The sequence below is a fragment of the Falco biarmicus genome, chromosome 4 (assembly GCF_023638135.1).
Source record: "Falco biarmicus isolate bFalBia1 chromosome 4, bFalBia1.pri, whole genome shotgun sequence".
NCBI lineage: Eukaryota > Metazoa > Chordata > Aves > Falconiformes > Falconidae > Falco > Falco biarmicus.
In genome coordinates, this window is record NC_079291.1 from 15645556 (window position 1) to 15672485 (window position 26930).

The 26930-nt window shown below is 36.1% G+C and overlaps 1 protein-coding gene across 1 annotated transcript in view; it reads left to right on the forward strand.

Annotated features, from left to right (window-relative positions):
* KIF15 (kinesin family member 15) overlaps positions 1-26930 on the forward strand; it is a 39662-nt gene that overhangs the window by 11330 nt on the left and 1402 nt on the right. The window contains exons 12-34 of the mRNA XM_056334770.1: positions 1137-1228; positions 3787-3996; positions 5089-5266; positions 5695-5836; positions 8098-8239; positions 8562-8759; positions 9648-9755; positions 10587-10692; positions 11234-11399; positions 12781-12931; positions 13919-14004; positions 14429-14504; positions 14773-14859; positions 15816-15920; positions 16747-16869; positions 18315-18461; positions 19449-19553; positions 19845-20009; positions 20458-20564; positions 23774-23846; positions 24402-24439; positions 26082-26247; positions 26708-26839. Coding sequence (XP_056190745.1) covers positions 1137-1228; positions 3787-3996; positions 5089-5266; positions 5695-5836; positions 8098-8239; positions 8562-8759; positions 9648-9755; positions 10587-10692; positions 11234-11399; positions 12781-12931; positions 13919-14004; positions 14429-14504; positions 14773-14859; positions 15816-15920; positions 16747-16869; positions 18315-18461; positions 19449-19553; positions 19845-20009; positions 20458-20564; positions 23774-23846; positions 24402-24439; positions 26082-26247; positions 26708-26839 — 2903 coding nt within the window. The remainder of the gene's footprint in view (positions 1-1136; positions 1229-3786; positions 3997-5088; positions 5267-5694; positions 5837-8097; positions 8240-8561; positions 8760-9647; positions 9756-10586; positions 10693-11233; positions 11400-12780; positions 12932-13918; positions 14005-14428; positions 14505-14772; positions 14860-15815; positions 15921-16746; positions 16870-18314; positions 18462-19448; positions 19554-19844; positions 20010-20457; positions 20565-23773; positions 23847-24401; positions 24440-26081; positions 26248-26707; positions 26840-26930) is intronic.

Sequence of the window (26930 nt, forward strand, 5' to 3'; positions counted from 1 at the left end):
GGGTTTATGTGATTATTTTTTTTTTCTTCCAGTAGCTTTGCACTAGGCTATTGTATCTGCAATATAGATCCAAGCACAGCTTTCTACTATTTATACTTCCCACTGAAATACGCTACCTCATAATATTTAATTACAAGGTAGTAAACTTGGTCTTCTAATGGTTACTGTGTTCCTCAGTCAAGTCTTTCCTGACCTTGCCAAGAAATAGAAGATATAGCAATAGAAGTTACTACAGAAGATAGACTTGTCTAATATAAAGCATCTGTGGTTGAGTGTTTACGCATTTAACCAGTAAAAACAAGTAATTGATTATGATTATGTGACAAAGGGCTCAAAAATGTTTAGACCAGAGGGAAAGCAAGTGATGATGCTTAAACACAGAGAGGGGTTTATGCACAATTTAAATATATTCTAGCTGTGTTTAGTCTGTGCAGTTAAAATGATGTTGGTAATATTAGATCGCGCAAATATGAAATCTGGTCACTAACTACTTTAAAAATATGACAAAATTTTTAATATATTAAATTGCAAGAGTAGTTTTTATGCACCTAGATACTATGTTGATTAGTATTCCATAAATAAGTAGTCTTACCTGCGTGAGGATATTCAGGAAAACTATTTTGAATTAATTTCTGAAATGGACTAGTTAAGCCCTTTTAATCCCTTGTGTGGACACTTTCCTTCCAGATGAAATCACTAATTGTCCGTATAATTCATGCTTATTTTCCTGAATTTCCTTCTCATAAACCAGTTAGTCCACTTCTAATATGTGCAGACTCTAATAATAATACCAATAATGGCTTAGTGTTACTGAATTAATTTCAGAGGGGTTTTGCATTTTATAGATACACTCAGCTGAACAGGCTGACTGTTTTATTTTAATAAGTTCACTGTAAAGCCATTTAATGCTTGAACAACTGTTAATTATACAGTTATGTATATTGACTCTTCTTTATCAGCACTTGCAGGAGACTAGGAATTACTGTCTAAACTTCTTTGCTCAGAGTATGGCATATGATCTTTGTAGAGGAATTACACTGTTCTTAATGTGACAGCTGCGTAAAGAAAACTTATGTAGGAATCTGTTAACTGGTATTTTAATAAATACGGCATTTGCTTTTTTACTTAAACCACAGGTGCTGTTGAAAAAGGGAAAAACAACATAAATTACATGAATAACTTTATTGAAGCAATGTTGTTTTGGGAGAAATCTGAAGGTGAAAAGAAGGTAAGAAAGCACTAATATTTCTAAGTGCACTCTGTGCTCTCTGAGAGACTAGTGAGCATGTTGAAACTGACCCTTTTGATGATTATTCTTTGTTTTTGAATAAAAAATAATCTGTTCAAAGATAATAAGGCTTGGTAACAAGAAAACTTACCTTAAATGTCATTTGACTAAAATCTGTAGTCCTCAGGAGGACTGCAAGGATGTCATGAGGTTATGCAGGAAGACAAGTAGAAAAGTCAAAGCCCAAACAGAAATTAATCTGGCTACTGCTGTAAAAAACAATAGAAAAATGTTTCTGTATGTACATTAGCAATGAAAGGAAGGCTAAGGAGAATCTTCATTCTGTATTGGATGTAGGGGGAAAAATAGCGACAAAGGATGAGGAAAAGTCTGAGGTACTTACTACCTTCTTTACCTCAGTCTTTAATGCTAAGACCAGTTGTTCTCTGGGTACCCAGCCCCCTAAGCTGGAAAACAGGGATGGGGAGCAGAATGAAGCCCCCATAATCCAAGAGGAAATGGGCAGTGACCTGCTATACTGCTTAGACACACAAGCCTGTGGGGCCTGATGGGATCCACCCAAGGGTACTGAGGGAGGTGGCAAAGTCCTTGCTGAGCTGCTTTCAATCATTTATCAGCAGTCCTGACTAACTGAAGATGTCCCAGTTGGCTGGAAGTTAGCATATATGGTGCCCCTCTACAAGAAGGGCCAGAAGGAGAATCCAGGGTATCACAATCTGACCTCAATGCAGGGGAATGTTATGGAGCAGATCATCTTGAGTGCCATCATGCAGCATATGCAGGACAACCAAGCGATCAGCCCCAGTCAGCATCAGCTTATGAAAGCAGGTCCTACTTGACTAACCTGGTCTTCTATGACAAGGCGACCCACTTGGTGGATGAGGGAAGGGCTTTGGATGTTGTCTACCTGGACTCTAGTGAAGCCTTTGATATGGTTTCCAGCATTCTCCTAGAGAAACTGGCTGCTTGTCTTGGATGGGTATACTGTTCGCTGGGTAAGAACTGGCTGGATGGCCGTGCCCAAAGAGTGATTGTGAACGGAGTCAGTCCTGTTGATGGCTGGTTTCAAGTGGTGTTTCCCAGGGCTCAGCACTGGGGCCAGTTCTGCTGAATATTTTATCAATGATTGGATGAGAGGATTACATACACCCTGATAAGTTTGCAGATGACACTAAGTTGGACAGGAGCGTTGGTCTGCCTGAGGGATCTGGACAGGCTGGACTGATGGACCAAGGCCAATTATATGAGGTTCAACAAAGCGAAGTGCTGGGTCCTGCACTTGGGTCACAACAATCCTACACAATGCTACAGGCTGGGGGAAGAATGACTGGAAAGCTGCCCAGCAGAGAAGGATCTGGGGGTGTTTGTTGGCAGCTGGCTGAACACTAATGGGCTGTGTGCCCAGGTAGCCAAGAAGGCAAATAGCATCCCGGCTTGTATCCAAAATAGTGTGGCCAGCAGGACTAGGTAAACTGCAGGTCAAATACTTTGGGCCCGTCATTACAAGACATTAAGGTGCTAGAGTGTGTCCAAAGAAGGGCAGTGAAGCTGGTGAAGGGTTTAGAGCACAAGCTGTAGTGGGGTGGCTGAGGGAATGGGAGTTGTTTAGCCTTGGAGGAAAGGAGGCTCAGGGGAGACCTTATCGCTCTCTACAATTGTCTGAAAGGTGGTTGTAGTGAGGTGGCTGTCAGTTTCTTCTCCCAAGTAAAAGTGATGGGACAAGAGGAAATGGCCTCAAGTTGTGCCAGGGGAGGTTTAGATTGGATACTAGGAAAAATCCCTTCACTGAAAGGGTTGTCAAGCACTGGAACAGGCTGCCCAGGGAAGTGGTTGAATCGCCATCCCTGGAGGTATTTGAAAGACCTGTAAATGTGGTGCTTGGAGACATGGTTTAGTGGTGGATTTGGCAGTCTTAGGTTAACAGTTGGAATCAATGATAATAAAGGTCTTTTCCAGCCTAAGTGATTCTGTTCTTTCAACTTCAGACAAGCCATAGGGTAGTTTTCATAAGATGTTTTGTTTTAGGGGGTGGTTTGTTTACTGAGATTTTCTAACAAAAAAATTGAACAGAACAACAAACTTCTGTTGTTCTTAATTTTAAGCACATCTTTGAACGTGTGGATTAACAGTCTTTTTTGAAGCAAACCTGCTAGTCATTCCTGTCTTATTGTGCTTTTGTTCATGTCATGGTGCAGTACTGAATCAGCCAAAATTGCCTATCTTTGGGGGTTTTTTAAAGAAAATTAACTGAAACTGGCACTCTAAGAGCACATCAGATGTGCTTAACTGAATACTTAGTTTACCAGATCATTCTGGACTTCCTAGATGAAGTTTTTGCAACAGTGTGTGATTTGGGTTCTTGGTATAAGCTGTTGCTCGCTACAGATCTGCAAATGATAGTCTCTGTATTCACAAAATTACTGTCAACTAAGTTTTGCATGACTCGTCTGTGTATGCATATGTCTGTGATGTGTACCTTAAGAATTAATCTAGTGTAACCAGTATTTTGCCACCAATCTATATATGTGCTTTCTAAGAACTTACTAGAAAAAATTGCTCAACTAGAAGATCTGTGTGCCAAGAAGGAGAAATTTATTCAGTCCAATAAAATGATAGTTAAATTCCGTGAAGACCACATTGTTCGCTTGGAGAGATTACATAAAGAGGCTGGTGGAAGTTTGTTGCCAAAAGAGCAAGATGATCTCCTCCATGAATTGAGAGAGGAATTGCAGACACTCAGAGAACAGGCAAGTCTTTGGTTTTTCATTTCTAGAAAAATTTTCCTTTGTGACAATAGCTCATATAATGGAGTTCTGTGCTATGTAGATACAGGCTTTTTAAGATGGGCAGGAAAGAAGAGGATTGGTGGTGGGTTCCTTCATAGAAACATCTCAAAGGCATGGAGGTTTTTCCTATGGAAGGCACAATGGGTGGGTTTAGAGCTTGTGAGTCTGCAAAGAAAAAAGGCTAGTAAGGGTGATGTCGTGGTAGGAGCTTGCTGCAGCCACCTGATCTGGGTTAAGTAGAGGACTAAGTCTCCTTTAAGCAACTTGAGGAAGTCTCCAAATCACAAATCCACATTCTTATGGTAGACTTTAGCCTCCATGACCTCTCTTGAAAGGGAAAGACAGCAGGATGCAAGCAATACAGCAAGTTTCTGAAGAATAATAATATGGATGATAGATGGGCCTATCAGGGGTGGTACAGTCCTGGAGCTGTTTGAGGAAGACAAGTAGCAAAGTACATACCTAAGGCTTCAGGAGAGGAGGTTTCAGGTTATTAGGTATCTGGCAGGTGTGGTATCATTTGTGGGGCAGTTTTGAAGAAACTCAAAGAGCATCTCAAGAGAGAAGGCAGATTCTTTAAAAAGTTTCCTCCAAGCACAAGTAGGAAAAAGGAATAGATGTATTGGAAGACCAGCTTGAATCTGTAGCTTATGACTGAGCTCCAAAGTGAAGGTGGGGAGGGAAAAAGTACAGAAGTCAGGACAATCATTAAAGGACTATAGAAACATTACTATGGCATGCAGGGACAGTGTTAGGAAAGCTAAAACTCAGTGTTGAAACTGAAAAGGGATGTCAAGAGCAGCAAGAAAAGCTTCTACTGCTTTATTACCGGTAAAAGAGTAAACACATAAAATCACTGTCTTTTTTTTCGAGAGCAGAAGGGAGTAACAAAGTTAACAAAAAAAAAATGGGGCAGTTTTAACCACTGTACAGAATACCTTTTTTTCCTCTTTCATTACAATTTAATGCTTATTAAAGAGTAGAGCAACAGCTAGATATGTATAGTGCTGTCTGGAATATAAAACCTGTTGAATAAAATACTGCTTATCACAGATGGAACAACACCCACGAATTGCAAAGTATGCCATGGAGAACCATAACCTCAGAAAGGAGAATAAAAAACTTCGTTCTTTACAGTCAGTTAAAAAAGCTCAAGAAATTGATGCTCAGACCATTGCAGAACTAGAACGAGCTTTTCTGGAAGCTTCAGCCTCAGAGAAAAATACTGGAGGTACAAATATGCTAATGTTTTTTAGCTAAATAAGTTTACTGTATTTCTGTTATGCAGCATAGCATTGAAAATGTTGTCTGTCTTGATGTATTTTTGCTTTCTTCAAAGTGGTACCTGAAGACTGATAAAACAGATTTATTTCATTTTATTCACATTGGCCTTCAAGCAAATACAGTAATAGAGAATTTGGATTCTTGTTGATTTTGTGAACGCCATCCATAACCTCATTTTGTTGTCCTTAGTTGTTATGAAGACCGCCATAATTTTAACTATTCTACTGGTTTTCATGTGGACTGTTGCTAATACCCATTTTCTTCAATCTCAGTTACTGCTGTACTGTTCAAAAGCCTACAACTGCTTTCATTTTAGTAAAACGTAGAATATTTGAGCTACTCTGTCTGATTTCAGGGTGTTTGTTTGTTCTTTAGGTCATCATTTATATTCCAGTACCATATCAGTGGAAGGCAACTCTCTGGCATCTGTTGAAAGGCTGAAAGCACGCCTGCTACAGACTCAAAGTGAACTGGCAAGTTCAAAACAAGAATATGAAGAATTTAAAGAGCTAACAAAGTGAGACAAAACAGCATAGAAATGTCTTTAATAAAATGTCTTTAAATAATTACTTATATTGATTTTTAAAAGTTAGTCTCAGATGCTGAATATAAGTCGAATTATGTTCTTTGCAAGAAAGAGAGGAGGGCCAGGTCAAGAAAAATGGTGTGTAAGCAGCATATGTTCCTGCTGAATTATGTTACTCCCAGACTAGGAGACAACCATGATGCAGCCTCCAGCATGTCTGCACTGTTGCAGATTTCTTTGTCTTTCTGAAAACTCTTCTTATGCTAAGATGCAAAACAATGCTTCACAACATGCAGGAGATGGACATACTCTGGAATTCTGATAGGCACCTGTTTAACGGGACAGGGAGAGTTTGGCTTAGTTTCCATGTTGAGAGAGTATTTCTCAGTAACTGAAATATTAGAAATGGAAGCAGTGACAGGAACTAAGAATTGATGGGTTTTGGGTGGGTATTTTGGGGTTTGTTTAGGGCAACAGTAGTTTTTAATATAATCCCTTTTAAGATTGCAGTATGTAATAAATGTAGAATCCAAGCTCGCCAGAAAACTTTGGCTAACCTGTTGGTTAATTTTTTGTCTCCAGAGATTTTTAAGGTGGCAATAATACCTCTATCTTGAGACTTGTTACTGGAACAGAGATTTAATTCAAATTGGAGCAAAGACATGGTGTCAGTAGTTCATTCATTCTATTTGCTTTGGCATCTAAACATGGGATACAGGTTTACTTTGTCCTTACTAATGTAGCAAAGAATTTATTGTCATTGTTCTCCTTGAGGGCAGCACAAGATAATGTGAAAGGCCTGAGTAATACCCTCAGTGTATATAAATTCATACGCGAGTAATACATGGCTTACCTCGGTCAACCTCATTTCTGAAAATTTCAGGTCATGTTACTGGAAATAAAAGAAAAATAATTGCATTTCCAGCAAACACAATGTAAAGCTGGAAGGCAAAAGGGACCTGATTTTTTTATTATATTTACTTTTAACTTGTAACTAACACTGTTGCTTTTTATAGATTTCAGTGAATATAGAATGTAAATCTAGAAGCATTGAGCACAAGATAGTTCCATTGCCTACCCACTTCTTTATTTCTCACAAAGTAGCTTTGTAATGTCCTATTTGCTCATTCAGGCAATTGTACGAATCTGTAGTTTTATTCTTGGATTTCTGTGTAGCAAATCCTATTAACTTTATAAATCATAATGTTACAATCTACTGAGTTTATCAATTCAGCAGTCCATCTATTGTTCTATATCATTAGTTACAGTGGCTTATTTATATCTGCATATGACTTCATTTTCCTGCCCATTCAGTGTACTCCTATTTTACGTATTCCGTGGTTTGTGCATGTCTTGCTTTACTATCATTACTGACATTTTCTTAAGTAGAGTGCGCTCAAACAGAAGCGTGGTTTTAAGCCTCTGGATTTCACTAAAATATAAACTTGTTCCCAGTTTCAGAGTAACTGGATGCTTAATTTTACATGCAAGTGTAACTATATGCTGTAATGGAATAAGTAGAGTAAAACCTAACAATTTCATAGAATCTAGGTATGCTAATTTTTCTGTTGTCTGACAGCAGTCAGAACTGTCCCAGAAGTTTTGTTTCAGATGCTAAATTAAAACATGAGGGAAAGTGATAGCATTAAACTGCCAAAAGATGAAACTTGTTTCCTTTTGTCTGTAAACTTTGACCCTACAATTATGTCAGTAAGGCTAACTGTCACAGTAACAGCATATAGCTCTGCAAAATACCTAATGAAAACTATTACTAAATTTCAGCTCAACTGTGGGATTTCAGTTAAAGTACTCTTAGAGGGCAAAATAATCTTAAGAGCACTACAAAAAAAAAACCTCTTTAAAGGGTTTTCTGTAATTCTGGCAAGCCGAAGTTAAGTTATAACGATAACTTCTAAAAGCTTAAAACCATATTGGTATGGGTGATATCACTTTCTCATAAAAGGAATTGCAGAGCTCTCGGCTTATTTCTTACCCTGTAATGGATTTTTTTCTGACACATTTACTTATCCATCTGCTCACTTCATTATGCAAGCACAAATAAGCTTCTTAGCTTTTTAATTTTTTAAATTTTTTTTTTTACTTTTTAATATGGCAGTGGTGGCTTTCCTCTTAAAATAATGTATTGCAGTGTTTGGGCAGGAGTTCAGCTTCAGTTTGCTCATTGGCAATACTGTAGCTTATTCTTACTGATGGAGTGATTTTGACAGTAAAAAAAAATACTTTCTAAACAGGAAAAAGCATATGGAACTGGAATCAGAGCTTCAATCCCTTCAGAAAGCAAACCAACGTCTTGAAAACATTCTGGAGGCCACCAAAGCACACAAGCGCCAGGAAGTCTCTCAGTTACATAAGCTACATAGAGAAACTCTTAAGGTATGAGAATAAGTTTATCTATAAACCACACGTACTTACTCCTGAGTTGTGTGAGAACATAGACTTTCATTTGTATGATTCCTTAACCTGACCAGTGTTTTGGTCTGTAATCCATATGTGATTGCTTTTTTGTTCTGAAATACTTACATAATGATTGCTACTGTAATCAGATGACAAATCTGAAAAAAGTGTAGTGGTTTAGAACTCACTACTTTGAGCACTTTATTTCATTATTCTGCTTATAGGACTATGAAATACGATAACAAAGTCTTGATTTCATTTTACAGTTAAAATAAAGACTGCTTTGTGATCTCTATAACAGAACATAACCACTCCAACAAAAGCTTACCAGCTAAGATCTCGCCTAGTGCCGCGAATAAGCTCAGAAATCTTAGATTATCATTCTGAAGATATTCAGTGTTCTGAAGAGGTGATGGATGGCATTTTGAAAGAGCCAGTTCCCCCACAGCTGAATGAACAAGCATATGAGGCCATCACTGAGGAGCTCAAAGTCACACAGGTGAATGTTCTGGATAAAAACTAAAATGTATATGTAACTTCAGAATAAAGCGAGTTTTGGCATGAAATAATTCCCCCTCACCAACTATATTTTAATTTGCATGGGAAACTGAAGTATTTGATGAATACTTAAGGCTTTGCTAAACAGTTCTCTAATTATACATTTTTACATAAGAGGATTTACAATGAAAATACTTAAATAGATTTAAGAGTGGAATATCGTTAGTAGTTTAAGATGGACGACGGGATATTTACTTTTACTGTTTTAACCTGATAACTTGTCTCTGAGGAAGCTTCTTTATAAGTCTCTGGTAACAACATTTGGAACAATACCCAGACTTGGTACCTAATACTGTATTATTTGAAGAAACATGCCAAATAATGCTTATCCACCACTATACCTTAATTGTCTTGTATCTCTCCTAATGAGCAGGGAAGATCTTCCGTCATTTAGAAGAGTGCTATGGTTATCTAAACCACTGTCTCGAAGCTGGAACTAACTTCAGCGCATATAAAATCCTGGCACAACAGCCAAAACCTTCTTTGATGCTTACCATAGTGCAGAGATCCTATAAAGAATTTAGCTAGTGTATATTTTGAAAAACTTTTTAAAGCCTTATTTCTCCAAAATAAACATGTGTCTGAAAACTAAGTGTTTATTGCATTCAGTCCTTGTATTCCTTGATGATTTTCTTGCGTTCTGGCAGTTTAGCAATAGGAGAAATCAGCTGTTAAGGTAGCAGTTTATTTTCGGGTGTTCTGTTTCTGTTGGTTCAGGTCATAAAAAAAAAGTAGTTGACATTTTTATACTTAATATGCACAGACTGCCATATAGCATGTGAGAATAACTTGAAGATGTGTGCTCTGATTTTTGTCTGTTGTGTCACAGGAGCAACTGAGAACAATGCAAACGAAGCTGGATGAAGAGGAAAGCAAGAATATAAAACTCCAGCAGCATATTAATAAACTGGAGCATCATTCTGCACAAATACAGGAGGTGAGAGAACAATGTAACACAGCAAGATATATATGTGAAGGTGGTATCTACCACGCCACACTACTGTGTCATCCAGTGAGGTCTGTGTTACTGCGTTTTGACTTAGGAAAACTTCCACAGCATTGTAGCTTAGGGCTGTGCAGGAAGACGAGGACTTAGAATTGTAGAATAGTTTCAGCTGGAAGGGACCTTTAAAAGTCATGTAGTCCAACCCCCCTGCAGTGAGCAAGGAAGATTCATTTAACATAACACCACAGGTTTGCAGTTTTTGTTTGTGTTTTAAATGTTGTGATTCTGAGCCTGCTTGATCTTAAATATAAGCAAATAAACTTTTAAGATGTCTGGTCTTGCTTTTGACCAACTTCATGATTTCTGGAAAACAGCAATAATCACAAGGAAATTTAAACTTTGTAATGCTGAAAATACTGCTTGTTTCAGTTGGAACTGAACTGAAATGTCCTTACTCTAACAAATGTTTACAAGTCTTCCTTAATCACTAGGTTTGATGCAACAGAAAAGAAATCAGACCTTTATTCTTCCCAGATCAGTCTCATTTCTGGTAGCTCTTTTCTAAAGTAGATCTCAGCTCCTAAGCTGTGGGTTGCTTTTAAATGCAATTTTTGGATAAAGAAATGTCTTCAGTTATGTCAAAAAATTTTTTCTTGGACTTCTAGGGCTTTTAAATTCACCAAATAGTGAATTTAAAGAAAAATGCATCTAGTATTTATACTCAGTTGGTGAAATTCTCTCCTACATTGTTACGTTATTGTTACAACTCTGTGACTAAGCCAATCCTATGTTTACTTCAATTTAAAAATTTTCCTTCTCAAGCTTCTTTCATCTGAAAGGAATGACTGGAGTAAAGAGCACCTGGAGCTTCTTGAACAGATAAAATCACTTGAAAAACAACTTCAAGACAGTCAAAGCAAGACTGATAGTAAGTCTGTGTAACGCTGAAGTTCCCTGTGAAATTTTGAGTTGTCTTAACATTTTTAGTCAACAATAGCACATGCTGAGTAACTACTGGGTTTGTTAGTTGTACTGATTTCACTTTTTAAAATTGTTTGTTAAAGAAAAAAAATCCCTAGTACTTGCAGAATAGCTTTTCCCTGCCTGGTCTTGCACAGTGTACAATATTTAAAACTGTTCTCTCTTCACTCTGAATTTGAAGGGAGTACAGGATACAGTATTTAAAAGAAAATATTAACTAAAAATAAAGGGGAAATCCTCTATTGATCTATGGAAATGCAGTGGTATTGTCTGGAATGTTTTTGATTCTGCCAGTTCTCTTTAGTTCTTAGTGTGTTATTGACCTTTTCCATTTACAAATCCTTTTTGTGTGTGTGACCTTCAAGGTAAATTCCACTGATAAAGTTGACTTTTGTGAGACTTTCCCAGGACATTCTGTAGCATTACATGTCCTGTATCTAGCACAGTTTTCCAAATAACGTGTAAAATATTTGTTTGGGTTTTGACAGTATTGAAAAGTGAAGTCTATGACTTGCGCATTGTCCTTCAGTCTGCAGACAAGGAGCTGTCTGCTGTAAAATTGGAATATAGTGCCTTTAGGGAAAAGCAAGAAAAAGAAATGAGTCAGCTTTCTGGTAGACATATGGATGTACAGTTCCAGCTGGACAGTGTCAGGTATGTTGGTGGCTTGGTAAAATGCCTTAATCTCCCTTCTGGATGCATCCAGAGACTTATTTCTCCTCTGAATGTGAACTTTTACATTTTACATCTCTTATTTGAGGTTATTTTGTGTTTTTCCTTCGCTTTTTTTTCCTCGATTCTTTCCATGCCTGTTTCAGAGCCATGAGGGGGAACACTGTGAAACTGGCAGAAAGAAAATAAAATGAGACTTCCTTAATTTTGGTTTGCTAGAGCATTTTCCCATTAAGTAGGATATACCTATAAACTTACTGATCTTGAAAAGTGAAGTGAATGAAGAGGCATAGTTTGCTTGGCGTTTGTAGTTTTTGGTTGGGTTTTTTGTTGGGTTTTGTTTGTGGCTTTTTTAATAGAGTCTTAAAAATTAACTGTTACTTCCCCATTTGGTCACATGAAGCAGGTGACATAATGATGCTGCTCTAAAAATACAAGCACAAAGAAACTATAAAAGTAACCTGAAGTTTGACTAGTGAAGCTTGAAAAGGTCACTACATTGTATGCAATAATTGCCATTATTACTGGGAGATGAAAATCATTGAGGCTTTTAATCATTAGTGTGATTTAGTTATGTTGGGAGGTGGTGGTGGTAGTGTTTGTTTTGTTGGGCTTTGGTTTTGTGTGTGGGTTTTAATTTTTTCTTTTTCCTGGAAACCTTAACTACATTATTGCATTACAGTAGGTCATGTCTTAGCTGAACTCATTTTTGAGTGATGCATTGTGACACTGAGAACCTGGAATTGAAATTAAATGTTGTGATTTCATTAATGCCTTCTGTGTTAGCAGAAGTACTGACTATTTGGAGGGTATTCTTTCTATAGGCTCTCCATTAATAATATGATTCATAACACTTGTTTAGCAACTCTTTACCCCTTTTGCTTTTCACTTCAAATGAAATAAATTTTCAGGGCAGCAACTTAGAAGGAAATAACCCAGACTTGCCCAGAGTAGAGATTTTATGAGGTGAATAACCTAGATCTCAACTAAACAGATATAGGTACTGAGGATCATTCTAGCAGTCTTTTGTCCAATAACTGGCTAAATTTTTTTTTAAAAAAAATAATATAAACAATATCAAGATACAGTGCAATTTCTGTAGCATTTTGTAAGAAGTAAATTATTTCTAGGGATCAGAAAGAATACTCTGCCTTCTCTGCCAATGCCATGTAAATTTTCTGTATCTTTCATAAACTTGGGGTTTCTGAGCTTAAAGTTATTTGTCAGTCACTTCTTTCTAAAATAACTGTACTCTGCATATTATCTTAAGATAGTAAAATACAATTGATCTGGAGTATTTTTATTATGAAACAAACACTTAATATTGTGGGTGGTTTTGTTTTTGTTTTGTTTTTTTATAAAGGCTAGAACATGAAAAGATTCTTGAAGAAAAAGCAAGCCTGCAGGATGACTATGACAATTTGCAGGAAGTAGCTAAGTTTGAGACAGATCAACTGAAGCAGCAACTTGAGGACAGAAAACAAGAAGAAGAAGCACTGAAAACTGAGCTTTGTGTAAGACACTCAAGGCTTTGAAAGGGCTTTATTATACAATTACTCATGTAATCAGATTGTTTAATTCCTGTGACTGTACCATTGCTAGTAGATTCCACAGTAATAGGTTTCCTGGTGACTTCATTTGGAAGACATAGCAAGAATATTTTTAAAAACTTGGTGCAAGATTTTTGCAGCTACAGGCTACAAGAAATATCCAGTAGCATGGTGAAGTAGTATGTTTTTAGGCTGAAGAAATCAAAGAAATGTTGAGGGAGATGGGTTAATTAGTAGATGCATAAAGAAACTGCTTTGGAAAAGAATCCTAACATCAAAACACTGGTGACCTTTCATCTCTGTACTAGCTTACTTATTCTATCTTTACATAGTAGTTTCTTAAAAAATTTTGTAGTGGATGTGATCTTGTTAAAATGATCTATGGCTTTTTGAGGTGGATCACTGTCCTGCGATTTAGTTGATGCTGTCCTTGAAAGCCTGTCAGGCTGCAGTGACCGCAAAACAGCAGTAAGTTTGCTTAAGGGCTTCTGCAAATGATTTTGCCTGCTGTTCTGCAGTGTACGCTGCCTGCTCAGGAATTTTGCTGTAAGTTTTCCTTTTCAGTGTTTAAAGGAATACTGACAGATTGAAAATTATTATTTTAAATTCTTTATAATCTAATATCTTGAACTGCTGGGTAGAATTTGAAATATTTGAAATCCCCCCAAATTAATCTACAGCTGAAAATTCTAATTTCTCCCTTCAAAGCCTTGGATATTGAGGAACATTATAGCTGTATGAAATTATTAGCAATCTGCTCTTTTCATCTGCCATTGATTAATTTTTTATCTTGTCCAGGACAAAGCTGAAGATCTTTGTTTCCATTTAAGGTTTTGTGAGGCTTTTATTTAATCATCTTAAGAGTCTGGTTAGATTTTTATTTTGGTTGAAATTATTCTAAAAGGCCTTATATTGTAAATTGTTATAACAAAGTGTATTTTGATATTCTAGACCCTTTTGAAACTCATGAAAACACAAAAAGAACATATTGAAAAACTAACGCTACAATTACAAGAACACAAAGAAAACAATTCAAAGTGAGTTTTAATTAGTGGTGGGGTGTATTTTCATCTGACTTCATTAGTTTTGTCCTGTGCTAGGTTTTGTATTCAGATGGGGATCCTGTTTGTAAAGGTGTTTTTCCCCAGCTGGGTGGAGATAATTACATAATGGGGTTTTTTTATTTTATCCAGCTTAAAACAACGCTTCATTTTAATGCATGACTAATTTCAATATAACTATCATTTGTCATGTCAAAGATAAAGTTCCACTACCAATAGCTGTGTATGGCTAGCAACTAAATTATTGTTCTTTTTTTATAGCACTGAGAAAGTGACAGTTCATTTTGGGAGTTTTTTTTGGGGGGGGGGGGTTTAAGTGCAAATCCGAATAATGACTTGATTCTTGTTAAAGCTCTATAATTCTGATTATATTTCTCACTAGAAATGTTTTGTTCTCCAGGGAGCTCTTGAAAGTAGCTGAAAAAGCACAGGTGGAGAAACCGTCCTCTGAAATGGTGACACGGTGTGAGCAGCAGGTACAACAGCAGAGCTGAGTGTCTAAATCATGTGTTCATGGATTTCCTTGTGCATGAATAGCATTTTTTTTTCTGGTGAACTGACTGTGCTGTTGATTTAACAGCAAAATAAATGTAGAGTTCTCAAGTTTCAGGTTGTTTTGTTAAGCTACTGCTTTATTTTTCTGGTAAGGTAAACAGCTTAGATCCTTCCAATTTTTTCATGTGCTTTACAAAATATACTTCACAGGTAATTAAGTCTGTCCTTCACAATTACTATTTCTTCTAGGAAGCAAAACTGCGTAAGTTGGAACGGGAGCTGGCTGCTGCTGAAGAGATGATTGTTTCTTTGAAGAAGACAAATGATACAGATAAGGTTTGGGCTTATTTCTATCACTGATACCCAGTTTGGCAGGTAACAGTGTTCTGTAGTAGAGTTGAAAGCCCAGAGCCTTTCTGTGATACTTAATTCTGTGCTTCTAAGCAATCCTGCTGTGTATGTAGGTGAAATAAACCCTACCTCTTACTGGCATGGAGTTTGCAGGGTGGTAGGAAAGTGGTATGCATTCAGAGAAAATGCAAGATAGATGAAGGTTAAAAAAAAAAAATAAATCAAGCTAAAGTTGTCTTCTGGACAAAACATTCAATGCATAAATGATGCATAATTCTCCTGATTAATATGGCCTTCCAATCAGTGCCATTTTGTAATAGGCTAATGGAAAAGTGAGAAAGGTGAGATGTAAGAATGTTACTGTGGGTATCTTCATTAATAAAAATCAAATCACTTTTACATGAAAAGACTATTCCAGTGTTTTGAATGCTTAAATACCAAAAGTTCCCATAGTACAAGCATTTATGCTTTGTATAAAACAGGCATAAGAAATCACATAGTCTGTTTACTATCCAGCATGAGGCAGTAAGTCTTGCTTTTGCCATGCTAAACCAAAAATTTGTCATGTATAAGGTCAGAAGAATCTGGTATTGTCAGTGCAGCGGTATTTCTTGAATATGTCTTCCTCCATTGCAAACAAATAAAACCTTAAATTATAGTACTTCTATTCTCCTATTAGAAACCCATTACAGCCCGAGACCAAATCAGAGGGCTAGTCTTCTCTTCTAATGAACACATTACATAAAAAGTGCCTAGAACAACAGCCAACGATTTAACAATGAATTTCCTGTTACTCCCTTACATGTGCATATTGAGGCCTCATTGTCAAATGATTGTTTGAAATCTGGGACTGACAGATTACACACAAGAGGAAGTCCAGTAATAAAATATATATAAATATATATATATGTTTTATCAGTATTAACTTTTTTATGTTGCAGGAAGTTGTAACTGACCTGATGAGACAGATCCAGGAGCTGAGGTCTTTGATTAATCATAAAACTGAGTCCATAGATGGCCTGACGAGAGAGCTCAAGGATATAAATGTATGTTCTGTCATTTTGAAGGACATGGTATAGTTCTGCAAAAGTAGAAGGCAATGACATGTCTTATCGTGGGTCTCTAACAGCATAACTTGCTGTAGTGTTTTAGGAGGGAACTTTGTGTTGACATGTTGAAATCTTCTGAACATTTTATGCCTAAGGCTGTCTTGAAAACTGAACTCTCTCCACATAGTGGGTAAAGAGCAGTGTCTCTAAAGGGACCTATTCACATCCTGTAAAGTACACTCAGCTGACAGTTACATTTAGTTTTTCTCAGAAACTGGCAATTTAGACCTTAACAATGGAACCTGAATTGTAAATTGAGGGAGTGAATTTTTGTGGCTGGTATCAGTATGTTCTAAATCTGAAAACAAGTATAAAGAACTAAAACTGTGTTTGAATAACTATGAATAAATATAAATGCATCTTCTTTATTAAAATAGGCCTGGTTTTCAAACTGATAAGAGAAACCCACAGAATGCTTTAGAGAACATGTATGTATGAACTATGAATTGAAAAGGTCCTACAGAAAAAATGTTGATGAGACAGATTTCTACATATGGTTATCTTTTTTTAATAACTGTTTGAGTGGTTAATATGTATTATGGTGGCTAATGCATAAAATTAACTATTTTTCTATTGTTCTGACAACTCATTTCTAATAACATTGTTTGTACAATTTAGTAAATATGGTATATCATTCTGACTTCAGTCATTGACAGATTTTAAATGTCTGTAGCTATAAGATTTGTGATGTACATTTGTATTGTTTGCTGACTGACTTTGATAATGTGTTTTCCTAAAATCTAAAACTTAATGCTTTATGTAGTGCAAGTATAATCATGCTTTGGCTGCAAAAGAAGAAAGCAAACAAATCGTAGAGGATCAGGAAAAGAAGATTGAAGAACTGAGGGAAGCCTTGGAGAGAAGACAAATAGCTGATAACATTGAGGTAAAAACATTAATGTCGGTATATTATTATTCGTTCAACAGACTGATTGGATGTGGTTCTGCTTAAAATATTTTAACCTTGTTTTAGTTCAAACTATAGCCAGTTAAGCTGTCTTTAAAGAAATTTTCCATGAGACACCTGACATTCTGTTAAATTATCACATTACTTGACATAAATACTTTATAAGCTGTGTCATAAAAACCCATGCTAACAGCCTTGTTTAATTTTGTTAAGGCCACTAAGGAATCACCAGCTGAATTTAATGGCAGCATTAGATGATGCAGCTGAGAAATTAAAATAGGTAGAAGAATATATTATGTTTAACATTATTTCTTCACTTACTGCTACTATATTCAGTAACATAATTTCTTTACTGATAATTTTAACATAAAAGCTCCACCTGCTGGAAACAGATTTAAGATCTGTGGTTTTGCTTTTTAAGATGGTATCTTTTTTTTTAACTTTCGTGTTGCTGCTTTCACCATTATTTTTGTACATGTTCATCAGTCAAAACGCCAAGCCTCTCATTACAAATAATTTCTACATGTTAATTTGTCATATTAGATATCCTTAGTCCAATCATATAGCACCAGTGAAGTCTTCCAGAGTAGTGCTTGCTTCTCAAAACCCATCCTTAAAATAATTTCCACTATGTCTAGTAAACAGACTGTCTTCATTAATAATCATCTCTAAATTTGACATTCTGGAACCCAAAACTGAGTCACCTGCCAAATGAATCACTTTGAGTTACTTTTTTTTTTAAGCTGAAGTACCAATTCTTACTATAGTGTTCTCCTTGGATGTATCTGACTCCTGATAAAATCAGGGTTTCTCCTCTTCAGCTTTTTACATCACTTATTAATTTCCTTCATGCTTTCTTGACTGGACAAGAACAAATAATCCAAGGTGGCACTTAAAATACTAAGTACTGTCTGTCTCCTCCTAGGTTAACACACCTTGTGTAGGTATGTTATCCCATCTATCAGATAGGGTGGGAGTCTAGATCCTAAAATAAATCCAGAGGTATCTAAAGAATAGCGGTGCACAAAAAAACCTAATCAGTAACTCTGCATGGATTAAAATCTATACATTCTTTTCTGGTTTCTTATTTAAAGAATTGTATCTCTTTTTAAGTATACATTGTACTTCAAAACAGTGGTTGATTTCCAAGTATCTCCCACAAGTATCTGGGAGATACTTGTGGGAAATATCCGTATTGTGGGAAAGTTCTCATTTTTGTTCTGCAGTTGAGACAATGGATGTGGAAAACATGCTGAAATAAGAAATTTATAGATCAGTGCTACAATTCATGGTGAAAAAGTAGAGGAAAAAGGGAGATACTTGTAGCTGTTAACAGTCTTGGCAACAATGACAAAACATCTTGAAACAACTGCTTTAGAGTAATAACTTTAACCCTTCTTTACTCATCCAATGACTTAAACTAGAGAGACCTTCTGTGTGAAGACTTGCATCATACCACTGATCAGCTGGCAAGACTGACAGAGGCCTCGAAGAAACATGATTCATTGCTTCAGTGTGCGCAGGAAGACATAACAAAGAAAGACGCTCTAATCCAGGAACTCAAGGAACAGGTAAAATACAGAAATTCTTCTGATAAGAAGCTCCTTGGGAAGGAGTTGTGATTAATTGTAACTTCTGGAAAAGGTTTTGTAATACTAGAGCATCTTGTACGCAGTACTCTTGGTGAAGAGTAGTGCTTCTTTCTGTAAAAGCCAAGCAGTAGTTCAAAAGCTTCTGAAAAAAGGCTAGATAACTTTTAAATGCTTTGGAAATGGTGTCTAGAGATCATGAAAGTGTTTACTCTGAAAGCAGAGTAAAATTTTCAGTACCTATGATGACAGAGCAGCCTGAGGTTATAAGCAGCGTAACCTTGGGGATTACCTTTCCCTCTGCTTAAGACTTCACCATAAACAATATCATTGTAATGGTGATAACTACTGAGCTCTATAAATTATGCAGCCTGAGAGTGATTTGGAGCTTTTGCAGACCAAATAGCTATGTTAAACCTTTGTCAGAATTTTAGGTCTAGGTGTCACAACTGTTAGTGCTAAGTAATATGCTTGTGTTGGCAAAAACTCTAGTAAGGGTAAGTTATTTCAGAAGGAAAAGTTCTTTTGTCATGTTAGCATGTTCTCTTTGAGGGAACTGATTAGATCTATACCAGTAAAATCTTTGTATCAAATCATGTTTTGACCAGTAATGTTTGCCAACAAAGCTGGTAATGTTTTTTCTGTGCTAGCAAGCCCTTTGAAAGGTAGATTGTCTTAGCAAGGCAGAAAAATTAAATACTAACAAAGAGGAACAAAATTCAGATTAACTACGCCATATACAGCATATAGTGTATATACACTTTCAAAAAATGCTTGTTACATGCAACTATTGAATGATTAGCTGTTATTAGGGAAATACAGAAAAAAGTTATGAACAGGAAGTCTAAGGTAAACACAAATAACTTGTGGTGTACTTAAGCTTGCTCAAAATAGTAAAGAAAGCAGCAGCCAGATTTCTGTTTTGTATATATTACAAGCTAATTTAATTCTAATTGGGGATTTTAATAGTTGGACAAAATGACAGAAGAACTGGAGAAGAGGAAGAATGAATATGGAATAAAAATGAAGCAAATAGATTGCCTCGTAGACTCATCTTCAGTAACATTTCCTCAGGTATGGTATCTGGTGTTTGAGAAACATTTCCATTGTAAAGACTGTTAAAACTAATGGAAAAGGATTAGTAAACTTCACAGCCTGGCTTCAGGCTGGGACCAGAAACGGCAATGTATTGAGAATGGTCAAATCCCAGTCACCTTGTTTGTAAATTAAATGTAGCATTGATGATTTTTCTGCCAGAAATGTATTAACATATGTATTCAATTAAGTATTAAAGCATATAACCAATACATAGGGGAAACAGTCTTCACTAATAGTTTGTGGGATTTGTTTCTTTTAACTTGCCAGTGTCCAAGAACTCCCCCTGGTTTTGATGTGAATTTGGCAAAGCTCTTGGAAACTCATGAGCAAGAAATAGCTGATCGGAGGGCTTCTGCAATAAATCTGGAGCACCTTGTACATGAACTGAATGAAGAACGAAGAGCTAAAAATGATGAAATCCTAAGACTGAAGGTACTATGAGTTAATCTCTACAGGCAAATTGTAAGCTTAAAATAAGACTGAATACAGAATTCAGATTTTTTTGAGCTTAGCTTAGTAGTCTGTCCATTAAAGCAGGAAAGCAGTTCTTGGTCTTCTCTTTACCTAGGCTGGTAACAAATGGTGACAACTTGCTTGAGATATCCATGTATCTCATTTTCCCAAGGACTGAGTTCTTTCATGTTCATGAATATCAAATGGTAACGTCATTTTTGCTGATGAAACTGTTCTGCCTTACTGTAAATCAAGTTTGTAATGAAACTGTAAAGGAAAAGGTAATGCAGATCTTTGCCAGAGAACTGTGCTTGTTTTCTGATATAGTTTTATCTTCTATTTTACTCAAAACCATGTTCAAGTGGAAATGAAAACAGGAATTGCAATTTGGTCTTCAAATAAAATGTTTCAAATTTCACTTGCTTAGGAACAATTAAATGAGTTGGAAAACTTGCGTCTGGAAATGCAGATATTGGTGGAGAACAACAGGAATTTACAGAGCCTTGTAGAAGTTCAGAGACTAAGCAAGAACAGGTAAAGCAAAATAAGAAGAACCTGTCTTAACGTGAAGCAATTGAGTAAGATCAATTTACGGGTATTTTAAATACAATCTTATGTATTGCTTATATAATTAGAGATTGACTCAGCCTTTTCTATGAAAATTATTTACTGGCTTGTAAACTTCATTGCCTTTAAATCACAAATTCTTAAATAGAACAAAGTTTTATAAAGGAAATGGAAATAGAATGCAAAATCATTACATGCACAGCCATTTCTGTGTACTGTATATTACCATATCACTTCTGCATTTATGGATTCAGTAGACAGGAAATATCCAAATTAATTAAACACAAGGTTTAACATAGAAATAAATTGAATCAGTTATCAGTCTTGTGTTTTTGAGAATAAGGAATGAACTTCCTCTGAAAAGATGGTACGCTGCTATATACCTCAGACAAGATATCCTGAAATTTGGTTCAAACTGTAGTCTGTAAATCTTTGTTTTGGCCAGTTTTTTGTGGCTTACCTTTTTTGTTTTGGTTTTTTTTTCCTTTGGTTTTGATTTTGTAAAGAATTAAATAATCTGCTGGTTTACATCTTGTGAAAAGGAATCTGAACTGGCAGCAAATAAATCTGTTGATATTTAATGACAATTAATTTTTAAGGAGCAATTTAGTAAACTAACTTAATGGTAGGTAGGAGTGAAAAGAATTACTTACTTTAAAGAAAAAGAGGGGGGGAAATATGTAAATATCTATAGTGGAAAAACATGAAAATTGAAGAACAGGATGTTAGTTGATCCTTACAAACAGTTAACAAAACGTGGCCTTGGGATAAGGAATAGACACCATAAATATGTCAAGCTGGGACACAAGATGAGCTCAAGAGGAAAAAAAAAAATGGTTAATAAGACTAAACATAAAATTATGGAACTATGTGTGAAATGTCCTAATAATTACCATACTAAAAGATCCACCCTCTAGCAAAGCAAGCCCCCCACTAACAAAGCCCCTTCCCCACAGAACATACCTGGTGAAAAAAACTGTACCCTTAAACTGAGACAAGGCTTGTAGGAACCAATGAAAATTAAGTGACTAAACACAATTGTAATCAGTTGTTCAAAGTATATAAAAAGTCTTACTATGTGTTAAAAGGTGTGCTAGCTTTGTGGATTACCGCCTAGCACCCATCGATGCACAGACATTCAATAAACAAGTATCTTGACTCTGTGTGCAGATCAGCTCTTGCTGATTATGCTCAAACCCAGCTTGAGATAACAGGAGTATAATGTTTTTTTGCCTGTTAAATGTATAAAGAAATATTTTCCAAAACTTTAATCTCTATTCGAGAAGTATCAGCATTGTCAGTTTTAAAACTGATTTTCTGGTAAGATTTAACATAAAAGACCACTATTAAATTTGCAAAATTAAGTATTCTGATTAGAAGATGCTGTAATTGCAGGTATCAATGCAACTCTAATTTGTCCTTGCATTCATATGTATTATACAGTAATCTTCAATTATGAAGGGATTCATTGTGCAAAACATTCTGTGCACAAGGTGGGCAGATCAGATGGCGTATTGAATGATGATATTGTCTCTAGGGCCTTCTGCTTAGTTTGCAACAGACTTTTTTTCAATTGTGTGTTGTCAATTGAAAATGGGAATCACAGAAAAAGAAGTGGTTACCTTGCCATGGGAAACTGTATTTTGTGTCTGTTTTTCATGCAGTTAATGTACTAGGTTACTTGGATCCAGGTTTTCACAGAAAAGCATTACTTTTATGTTCCTTACTTGTATTCCCAGCTTGGAACCTTGAGATATAATTTGGATATGCATTAACAATTCTTGGCTGCTGTTGATAGGAGTTCTGGTTTGAATAGACGGAAGGCTAATACTATATTGCATGCTCTCTAAAAAATCAGGTTTAAATATCTCAGGTGGCAATAGTCACAGGAGACATTTGCCTCGTACATTATGGGAGCAGATGACAGCAGCATCAGGTAGTAATTATCTTCTGTGTGGCCCAGTGCTAGAGAGTGAGATGACTTGGTCACTGGTGTCACATGTGATAAGGTAATGAGATGTAACAGACTATGGACTGCATTGGAGAATGTTTGAGAATACAAAATGAGACCAAGTGCCTGCTCTCTTACTATTGAGCGTTGGGGCTGGGAAGAGCAAGCTGTACAGGAAAGGTCAGCCTTCACCTCTGTAACACTAAGCTGGAGCAGGCTTAGTTCACTGCTTTGGAGCTAGTGTACAGGCTGACCAGTACTAGAATTTGAAAGGCTCGAGCATAACCAATGATTCTAAACCTGGAGGTTTCAGAGTTCATGTAAGTATTTACTGAGAATAAGTAAAACAGTGTGTTGCAGTTTGTCCAACAACTTAAAAGCTAGATGGATTTGGGTGGATTTTGGAAGTGGGTGGTACCAAAATTTAACAAGGAAAATACGTTATTTTTATCTTGGTTCTCAGAAGTTGTTAGACTTTTTAAGCTGGCACTTAATTAACATTAACAAAAAACCACCTGCACATATACACATTACTCTTTCAGACTGAGGCTATTCATACCAGATACAAAAAATAAAATTACCCTAGCTAGGTATGTTGACAAAGATTTTGAGTTGCTGAAAACACTGACCTTTTTTGCAATTTTTGCATATTTTTTTTGCAAAAATTTGCATCAAATTGCAAAAACTGTTAATGAATGAAGTTCTTCCTTTATGGCACATGACAGGAATGAATTGGACCCAATGGTGTGTTGATTTTGGGGTTATTTTAATCTTATGGTGTTTGCTTCTAGTCAATGTCAAGTTTATTAAAAACTAACAAAACTAAAAGTTTCCAACCTTTTACCTTCTCAACTTGGCAAGACCACTGAGCAATGATTTTGTAGGAGGGAGTTGCTTTTGACAGTCTATATGCACAACAAACATCATGAACTAATAAAACATTTATCTCGGTCCCAAAGCTGTCTACCGTACAGTTGCATAGTTATTGCGTTTTTAATTGTTTTCATTAAAACATCATTTCTCTATAGCTGAACAAAGGAAAACTTGGTGTTCTTGGAATATAAACATTTCAACCCTTCTAGAGTTGTTTCATGATGTTCAGTATTCAGAGTACGAACATGTGTCAAGACAGCTACATACATTTACTGGCTTAATCTGGATAAGATGTTTTTACAACTGGTTTCCTCAGTTTGTGAGAAGCTTTCCTCATTCTTGGATTTCCTAGTGATCAGAAACATCCTGACGTTCAGTCCCTTAAAGAGAAAGAGGAGGAGATTGCTCAAGAACGACTCGCCAAGGTATATTACCCTTCTCATGTCAGTTGCTATCTCCCTGCTGTGAAGTATTAATATGTTCTCTGCTATTTCATGGCAGTGAAACAAACGATGAGTTCTAGTGAATTCTAACAGATGCAGCCTGATACTTACAAGGTTTCCATCTCTAACACCAATAAACTGGGTGTCAGATTGCACAATAAGCAAAACCAGATTCAAATCACTAAATCAGACTCTTCTCCACAGAGCTGGAAAGTGAGGTTTGTGTCACTGCTCTGCCAAAGGCAAGTTAATGTTGCAGTGGAGGTTGCCATGAATCTCCCAGACAAAAGAATCCCCTCTTAGAGCTGTGCTGTGCATGAATGGGCAGCTGTGCGTCCCTTGTGTGGGCATGAAATTGGAAATACATGCATATAGCAAAAAGATGCACTTATAGGGAACATTAGAGATGCGAGTTACTAGGCAGTAGGATGGTTTTGGTAGGATCTGGAATGAGATACGTAGTATCAGTTTAGTACCCGTAATTTTAGATGTATAGAATATATTAAACATTAAGAATTTTTTTTTTAACTCTTACAGAATAAAGCATTGGAGGAGATGCTGAAAATCAAAGCAGAGTAAGTTTAAATATTGTTCATTGAACTGGAGATTTGTATTAAACTCATTAATACCAGAAAGGCATACTTGAGCAATAGAAGCCCAAGATCTGAAAGTATAAAAGTTTTAATCTGGAAATATTTACACTTCTGCAAGACACATTGAGTTCTTACTCTTTCTCATCAGTAGGTGGTAGTAGCACCTATTACTACATTTTCTAAAAGGGCAGCATTGTATCAGGACAATACTCTGAAATAGGTGGTACCATAGAAAAACTTAAATTGGAAGGTACATTTTGAATTTTTTTCAATTATCTATGTTTTGAGTTCTTTTCTATGCAGTGAATTTTAAGCATGTTCCTTTTCAAATTAAATTGAAATACTGGTAATTTTTTTATTAATATTGTAAATATTTTCTAACTTTAAACAATCTCATTCTTTGCTTGCTTTATGCTATCTTAAATTTTTGTGCTTCTGCTTGAATAATGAAAACTGTTTATCATTAGAGGATTCCTAGATTGTGTTTGCACTATTGTGCAAGTCCTCAAAATTCAAGTGTTCTGCACCTTGGATGGATAGTAATAAAGAAATAAAACACTGAATTAGTAGATAAAAATTAGTTTGAAGATGCTGCTCCTGCTATTCTTTTCCTAATCTGTACTGCTTTGCTTCAGAGTTCATAGTGCTGAATCTCCCAGTATTTGAGTTATCTAATATATGTAAATAAGGATGAAAATAGTTTTTATGCACTCAGTCATTTCAAAAGTAATTTATATTAAGATTTCCAGAAATCCCAGTCCTGATTAGGGGTTATCTTGCTATTTGATGCATTGGTTTTTCATACCTGTCTGGTCTCTGAAATAAGCTTTATAAGTGCTACAAGGTCTCATACAAATAAATAATGTACAAAGAAAAAGATTCTTTTGTCATCAAGAAAATGTCTTGACAAATGCAGCAAATGAATATTGTTTTCATATAGTAGGTCTTAAACACCAAGCTTCAGTGAAACAAAACTGATGACAAGGAGTATTTTAAATTATACAATATTTGAATAGACATGCAAAATAACTAAAGGTCATATAATCAGTAGACAGGCTGCTAAGTTTGATGGCATGGTTTAATACTCTGTGAGCCTGATAGATGTCTCATCTGCTGAAAATGTTTTAATTCTATCTGAAGAGGTAGTCCTTCTGTTACCACACCAAATGAGCTCAGACCATCTCCGAGCTGCTCAGAGATGTTTCTGAGCAACAAGGCTATTGGGGGGGGGAAAAGCCAAACGAGCAATTTAGGGGAAACCTGAAGAGCAGCAGAGTTCATCTGACAAATGTATGTGCCTTAGATATGAATTACTTGTAAGTGTTCTTGTAGGTGAAGCTTCTATTCTCTTTCATGAGTGGAGTTGTACGTCCTGGATTGGGAACAGCGTACTTCCCCAAAAGAAAAGCATCTCTGGAACACTGCCTAGTTAATTTGCAAACACAAGGGCTGTGAAGCAGAATGGAATTTTTCCTCCTCTTAGCACTGAGTTCTAGGGAAAATACGTAGTCTCAAAGGGATACTTTCAAAGGAGTCTGCCTCCATGTCCAAGACTTGCTTAGTAATTCAGTTGTATGCCTCTTATGTTGTTTTTTAATATTTTATGATTCTTTTATATTGGCAGATTAGAAGAGACCAAAAATATGCTCAAAATCAAAGAGAATACTTGTCTTGAAATTACTCTGGAGATGGAACGAACAAGAGCCTTGGAGCTCAAAGCATTTCATGAAAAAGAAGAAATTAGATCAAAACTGGAGGAAATGTATGAAGAGAGAGACAGAACTGAAAAGGTTATATATGTATAATTTTTTGTCTTTATAGTAGAATCTTACTATATCTACAGATTAGCAGAGGTAGAGCTGTTGCTAATTGGACAATATTCTGAATTAATTAGCAATCAAAGACTCTCTCTGAAAATGTTTAGTCTTGCAGTTTAGTTGTATTTGTAATGCTGTTTCCTGCATTAGTGAAACTCTTGGTATGGAAATCACTGTTGCAATTCATAATACAAATCAAATGGTGCTGCTCCACCCCCCCCCCAGAAGGGAGCTAATGTACCGAAGGAGATCTAAGACAAATACCTATTTCCTGAATGAACCAGTTCTTGCATCATGTGTTACTGAATGAACCGATTCTTGCATCATGTGTTACAACAAATTTAAAGCATGCTCATAGTACTAAAGAAGCTGTTTCCTCTGTAAAGAGGAGAGGCTACAGTTAAGAGGTACACATTGTATTTATTAATTACAGGAAATGGACTTGCTGAGGAAGCAAGTTGACTCTCTTGCTGAGGAGAATGGGAAGTTACTTGGTCATCAAAACCTAAACCAGAAGATTCATTATCTTGTGAAACTGAAGAAAGATTATGCTAAACTTACTGAGGTAAGTGGCAGAGTAGAATACAGGTCAAGTATGGCCTGACATAGAGAGCTAAGCTTTGAGCATGAAAACTAAAATTCTTGCTCTTCTGTTG